General features: G+C 39.5%; 1 protein-coding gene across 1 annotated transcript; it reads right to left on the minus strand.

The window, feature by feature from the left end:
- Positions 1-3679: 3679 nt before the first annotated feature.
- On the minus strand, positions 3680-6828 carry LOC311361973 (lysozyme g-like). Its single transcript, XM_084481770.1, has 5 exons — positions 6382-6828; positions 6112-6192; positions 5555-5763; positions 5158-5308; positions 3680-4857 (listed from the first exon to the last, which is right to left on the minus strand). Exons 1-5 carry the CDS (start codon positions 6383-6385, stop codon positions 4679-4681), a joined length of 624 nt encoding a protein of 207 aa, XP_084337896.1. The 5' UTR covers positions 6386-6828; the 3' UTR covers positions 3680-4678.
- Positions 6829-7445: the final 617 nt, after the last annotated feature.

Raw genomic sequence — 7445 nt, forward strand, 5'->3', positions numbered from 1 at the left:
TATTAAAAATAAGGTGACAAATAGCATAAAAATAATAAGAAAAAAAAACAATTAAGCAATAGATCACGACAGGCTGTGGTATGTTCTCATTATACCACAGTTAAGGGGTGTACGGCGACCCCCTTAACTGTGGTATAATGAGAACATTTCACTGACTGAAGTGATCTATTGCTTTTATAAAATGGTTACGTAAGTATGGAGAAATGAAAGTCATAGACACCCTCAATTTTGGAAAAGTGAGAAAGTCGGAAAAGCAGTTTTTTTAAACAAATACAAAAAAGTAGTCCCTCCTGACTGCCGGCAAAGTGTACGGCGGTTGCTATGCAACACACTGTAGCGTCCTTCAGAGAGAAGGCTAGAGACGGTAGCTCGGTTCGCCGGCAATTTAGCCTACTATGGAGTTCACTCACCGTGTGCCTATTGCTTTACAACATTTCCACCCTCTCCAGCAATCAATATATTTTTAGGCTTCAGTGAACTATGCTATTGCTTTTATATATAAATAAACAACAGTTCAAGTTAGGCGCGGAGTGATACTGAACTCTGTAAACCGAACGGGCGTCATAGCTGTGTGTATACGCTCAATATACAACAGTTGGGAACCAATCAGATCGCTTGATTTAAGCCACCCGTTTTATAATCTTATATTTTATGTCTATCTTTTTTTAATATTAGGTGCATGACAGCGTTCTAAAAATATTGCAGTCTTTGCGAATTAAACATTGCCCGAAATCCTTTTAGGCCTAAACATTTATTTAACCATGGGCGAACATAGCTACACTGAATTTAAAAAATAGTAAATATAGAAACAGCGGAGGAGATTGAGGCAATCACATCCTTAATTACATCTGTCGCAGCTGTTCAAATGAGGCTATTGATTCTGTTTACAAAGGTGTCTGACTTATTATTTATGAAAATAGACATTTTGAAATGAAAGATAAATTTTGAATAGTTTATTATATAGGCTGATACTGTTTATGCTGAGACTGCTATGCTTTTTGCTACCTGTCTGTGTGCGGGCTTTGCGCGCCGTCAAGGGAAAGATGCGGCAGTTGACTGCTTATTAAGTTCACTCGTTGCTTATAATGGTTTATTTGTTTCCCAGTATCATTTCCTTAATTTCGAAGACAGTTTTGTTCATTTTTGCATTGTAAAGTAAATACAATTTTTTTTTGAAGTTGCGAGTTTTTGAAATTTTTGGAAGCGAGTCGAGCTGACCTCGCCTGCTGTACCGTATATGTAGGCTACTGTAGCCTACTGTAGGCCTATATTGGTGAAACACTTTTTTTTGGAAAAAAGAAGCTTGTGTTATGTGTGGGGAAGTTAGCTGGGTTCATCAGATGTATTTTGAAGTGGGTAGGTCAAAAGGCCAAGCGGCATAATAGATTTATAGCCTTTTTTAACATTAAAAAATATTTGTAAAATCAAAAGCTGGGTTTTTGGAAAAAAAATAAGCTTTGTGTTATGTGTGGGGCAGTTAGCTGAGTTCACCAGATGTGTTTTGATATGGGTAGGTGAAAAGACCAAGCCGCATAATAGATTTGTAGCCTTTTTTAATTAAAAAAAATTGTATAAAATCAAAGGGTGGGTTTTTGGAAAAAAATAAACTTTGTGTTATGTGTGGGGCAGTGAGCTGAGTTCACCGTGTTTTGACATGGGTAAGTCAAAAAGTGAAGCCGCATAAGTTAAAGCATTTATCAACGTTAAAGTGGTAGAAAATCAAAAGATGTTGTTTTTTTTACAAAAGAAGCTTTGTGTTAGGCCTATATAGACAGGCCTTGTATTAACACGTCAAAGTTGGTTTGACACAAATTCGTCCATCGAAGACAGTGCTTAATAGATTTTTCGAATGTGTTGAATATCCAACGTCCAATATAAAACCAACTTTACCACGCTCATGGGTATGCCGTCTTTCAGAACCTTTCATTACCTGCACGAAAGAGAGAAAAAAGAGTGCATCCTCATTGTACCCAGCACTTCTGAAAATGCACTTTGGAACGCGTCTCTGTCACATTACAAACCAAACGGACGCCCGTGCTCTCTATCGCAGGAAGCTGCTCACATCCTGTGGTGTCCTTTCGCTACATTCCTTGTTGCAGTAGCCTACTTCTGCACAGATGCAGATAAGATATAATGTAAGTCTGACAGGCTGTCGGTCATGCTTTATAAAAAGTACATTCATGTAACTGCTTTGGGGTCAATTCTTAATGTAAACATTCATATTTGTGACAATGCACCGGGTTAGAGGGTTCCTCGTACAATTCCTTTACAGCCATGGGCGTCACCATAATATAATTGGGGGGGACGTGTCCCCCCCACCCTTGATAAAAAGTCGTTTCGACCCCCCCACATTTGCCATCAAAAATATTAGTGCATGACTGGTCTACTAGTCCAGCGTTCTTTCCATCGCTTTACAATCAAATCCGTTCCACTTTATCAGTAGGGGGAATAACCATATAAATATAAATCCACGTTTTCCTGTTTTTTTAACACACAAAGCAGCATCACGCACGCATTCAAAACACGCACCAAAGCCGACTGAAGCAAGCCTATGTTGAGAGACGGATCAACGACAGCGACACGAGATATAAGGACTTTTTTTTCGAAGAAGAGGAAAGTAAGTCAGAGTTGCCCAAGTTTTCCATTGAGTGGCCAAACAGCTAAATTGCATTCTTCCATGGCCAAACACAGCCAGTTTTTCTGATAAGAATGTTAACACCCTTATGAGACATTCTCTAGCATTAGCAATATTCAAAGTCAGAAAGATAAAATATTCATGCCTAATAGCCTACTTTGTTGTATAAAAAACCTTTTTTTTGTTGCATGACATTAAGGTAGGGCTATAACTTGCCTCAAAGTTACCTCATTCTTTTCTAATTCACTCTCTGATTTTTTAATTCCTCATATTTTGCTCTCATTAAGAGAATAAAGTGTCAAAAAAGTTGTCAGTGTCAGTCCTCTGTGTATTACACCAGAACATAATAGTAGTCAGTAATTGCAGACCATGCCAGCTCCAAGGAAAATCAATGAAAGAGGGAGATCATTTTAAATCTAAAAACATGGTAAAATGCACCAGAATGCGGGAAATTGCATCTACTTCTTTCAATTTTTTTCAGGGGGAGGACCCCCGACCCCCTGTGAAATTATGTCCCCCCCATTCTCAAAAAGCTGATGACGCCCTTGTTTACAGCATTAGTCCTATGAGAATCTATTTCATATCAGTCATTCAAATCAGTAGCGAATAAACCAAGTCCTGATGTCACTCGACCCCACGGGCAGATCAGGGGGTCCGGACGCCTGGGGGGGGGGGGTCCACCTGGGGTGGGGGGGGGGTGCCCATGTGGTCTCCCATGAGGTGCTAGGGCAGGAGACGGTGGATGTGGATGGCACCCACTGGGTGCAGCTCACGCGTTTCCCCATGAGCTGCTCTCTCGGGAGCAGGTGGGCGCCATGCGGCTCCCATCAGCGGCTCCTGCAGGAGATCGACGGGTGCTCCCGCGTCTCCCATAGGGTGAGTACTTTTTTGAGTACTTTTTTATGTGTGGGTTGTAATGCCTAGTACCCTACGTTATTAAATGTGGATGCACCTCAATACACCTCTTCAAGTTCAGTGCAGATAGGTATAAAAATATATATTTGCAAACCAAACTGTATAATCTGTATTTCTGTTGTGCACATAGTGAATTAAATGGTTTTATTCACATTCATTTGGAGTGACTTTTAATTACAAATGCTTGATAAGAGTTACAGCAAAATATTTTTTATAATCAAATCTAATGGTTATAATCATTAGTCATTTTAAGCCAAAATGGGGGTCAACCTAGAACAAATTGCAACAGAAGCAAACTCAACTGATTTTGTCTCCACAATATGTCTTGAGTAACGAAAAAAAAGCCCAGAAGAATCCCATAAGGGGAAAGTATCTAAAAATACCCAAATATGGCCTATTCATACGCCTATTCATTATTTTTCTCACATGAATAGGTTAAAAAAATTGAACATTTAAATATCACCATGAAAATTCTGTTCAGAGTTCATTATACATAAACTAAAAAACATGCATTACACGTTTTTTTTAATTGATTGTTAACATAGGCAAACGGTGCATAATTGAATTATGTATGTGCTAGTGTGTGTGTGTGTATATATATATATATATATATATATATATGTGTGTATATATAGGGTTAGGGTTTGTCTATATATATATATATGAGCCATCACCACGTTTTTATTTCAAACACTGGTACAATGAATTGCCACAAATTGGATGTGAATAATATGAATTTGTTGCTATTTTCTTGAATGTGTTGCATTTTAATGCATTGCTGATGTTTCTTTTCATATATTAGAAAAGCTATCTGGCAAAAGATGATAACTGAAGGCAATACATACAAAGCACAGCAAGAAAATAATTACTAGATCCACTTTGTGAAATAAGGTAGGCAAAGCAGATTCTCCTACTTCAGACGACTACTCATATCTAATGACTTCATGTCATTATCTGACTTTGTCTTTGTGTTGTTTAGTGTTCGTTCCATTTCATCAAGGTGATGAACTCACCACTCACTCGCCACAGAGTTGTGGGCTGCTGTGTTGGCTGCTGAACCAACTATCTGGACTCACACACATATTAGATAGATCTTCCTCCCATTAGACTGTGTTCTGCTCATAAACACTAAAATGGCCAGAAAAAAGACTTAGTGGCTTCCACGAAGCCAACCTTAAAAAGATTGTCTTGGTACCACTGGGCTCTGGCAACGACATCATTGGAGTAGTCTTTCCCTGTGGTATTCTCGTCCACTTTGCTATAGGTGTGAACATTACCGTCTCCCATGTTGTAGGCTGCGATCCCTCCTGCAGTCAAACATAAGGGACAGTGTTTAGGCAGAATGTAGATTGAAGGCGCTGTAGGTACGATTTCAGAGCTAATCTTTCAGTGTAATTTGATCAAAATGGCATCGCCGTCAGTCAGCTATTAGTGAAAGAAAGGCGCTGTGAGAATATCTGTTCTGGGCTATACAAATGGAATTGAAAATGAATTGAACTCTCAAATCTTACCTACGGCAGCTTCAACCACACTTCTCAAAAATGAAAAGAGTGCAGGGAGTCTGTGGTCAGAGTATGAACTAGTAATAATGAATGAATGAGACAAACCCTTCAGCTGCTGTTCTCTTGTCCAGCCGGGGAACTTGTTCTGGATCCGTTCAATAAACTCAACCAGGATCTCAGTGGCTTGGTCCAGGTGCTCCTCGCTGTGCCAGGCTCCTCTGGGTGTGTGTCCACCGCCGTTTGGCGACACATCCACCTGTATAGGAGGGAGCCATGTTGCATAACCACTAGACACATTATCAGGTCACATTTGATTATTTATTTACCGTTTATTAATTTCAAACTAAATAAATACATGTTTGCCATTGGGCGGGCTTTGGGGGGTTCTGTCAATCGGAGACTTAGGGCTTCATGCTTATATTCATAGAATTTTAGATGTTTGCTAGACATAAATGCTGTTTGAGACTAGAACTATGTGGCTACACAAATGTGGCCCTATTACCTGCATCAGTCCAAAGGCCTTAAAATTGTCCCCCCAACCAGGGGGCTTAGTGTTGGAGATGGAGTGACCGGCTTGGGACTCTCTGGAGATGATGCCAGCGATGACAGCTGGGTCAACAGCATACTTTTCCGCCACCTTGATAATGATGGTCTTATATTCTTTCAATCTTTCCAAATCATCGCTAGCCATTTCTTCCGATGCCTTTACACCTTTGGGACAGATAATAAGTTTACATTTAGCAGAGGCTTTTATCCGAAGCAAATTACAACAGGTTATACAAACCGATGGCAAGGCTTCAGGAGCAGTTAGGGTTAAGTGTCTTGCTCATGTAGCCTACACTAGGAGGAGCCGGGGATCGAACGAGCAACCTTCGGGTTACAAGTCAACCTGCACTACCTCCTGAGCTAAGCCGAGCTCATCTATGTTCACTTAGTACTTTCTTGTCACTTGACAACGGCAGTACAACGTTCACGACATGATTCTCTCTTCAGTAAAACGAATGGTTTCATGTGGAACCTAGTGATAGTACGGCGGTATGTGGTCCAGCAGCGCCCTACCGCCGCGCAGCCCCTCTCGATACGCTCCAGCGGTGTCGTGCGATGCTCCAGATGTTTTTACCCTCAGGAGGTCTCCGTACCCTAGACACGTACAGTTGATGACATTATTATGTTATCAACATATCAATCATTCGCTCGAATCATGTTGATCTAAATAGTTGTTTACTAATATCGAATTGTGTAATGTCGGATTAAAAAAAAGATACCTGTCAAGACAATAAAAATAATCTTCCTATAGTTTTTCTGATGAGAGCATTCTAGAATTCTTACCCATGTTGGATATCGATCTGGAGTTCCTTGCAGCAGAAGTAGAGACGTCTTGGGTGTTTCTGCTTCCTTCTCTCGTCTATGATGACTTAAATAGTTTGTTCAAATAGTTTTGGTTTCACTCTTAGTCAAAGCCAGCAGAAGTAGAGACGTCTTGGGTGTTTCTGCTTCCTTCTCTCGTCTATGATGACTTAAATAGTTTGTTCAAATAGTTTTGGTTTCACTCTTAGTCAAAGCCAGCAGTCACAGAGGTCGGGGTAGATAGAGAGGAAGAAAGAGAAAGACATATAAAGTATCTGGACTCCCTATCAGGCTATCACACACCAATGAGATGGACCTTGCCCATCAAACACTGTGTTCTGCTCATAAACGTTACCATAAACTAAACCTCGTAAAAACCGAGTGAAAGTCGAGTGAAAGAGCGAAAGTAAAGTCCTATATGGTGTATGTGTGTGCCCCCCTCTCCCCCTGATGAAGACTAGCTCTGGTGCTGAAAGAGTAGGGAAGGTGGTCTTCATTATTGTCATAATTCTTCCTAAGAATGGGGTAAACCAGTGAGAGAGTCCTCCCCCCACCCAGTAATGTACTCTATATGAAAGCCATCACCACCACGACTTGTAAAATGAATTGGGAATTATATACAGTATATATATATATATATATATATATATATATATATATATATATATATATATATATATATATATATATGTGTGTGTTGGATTTTATTTTTTAAATGGCGGTTGAAGTGGTCATATGTGTAAATCATTTTATATACATATATTACGTATACATATTTTTATGGATTTCTGATCAAATTTTAGAAAAAATATTTTGCCAAAAATAATTCATAGGATCTAATAACTAGATCCACTTTGGGAAGATAATGAGTAAATTTAAAAAGCGAAAACAGATTTGTGCACACATATACACATATGTATAATTTAATTTCAATTATAATTTAAAATAGTTTGGTTTCACTTTAAGTCATAGCCGCATTCAGGTATAGGTCGATGCCACGGGTCTCCAATCACATGACATCAGGCTGACTATTACTGTAAGCTGTA

This window comes from Micromesistius poutassou (assembly GCF_964030765.1).
Source record: "Micromesistius poutassou genome assembly, chromosome: 17".
Taxonomy (NCBI): domain Eukaryota; kingdom Metazoa; phylum Chordata; class Actinopteri; order Gadiformes; family Gadidae; genus Micromesistius; species Micromesistius poutassou.

What these genes read in the sequence shown, in the direction of transcription:
- LOC311361973 (XM_084481770.1), bottom strand. An exon ending in TCGAGAGGGGCTGCGCGGCG is followed by an intron (nt 5,764 to 6,111) that starts GTAGGGCGCTGC and finishes TCTGTCCCAAAG; the next exon opens with GTGTAAAGGCATCGGAAGAA. An exon ending in AAGAGAACAGCAGCTGAAGG is followed by an intron (nt 4,858 to 5,157) that starts GTTTGTCTCATT and finishes GTTTGACTGCAG; the next exon opens with GAGGGATCGCAGCCTACAAC.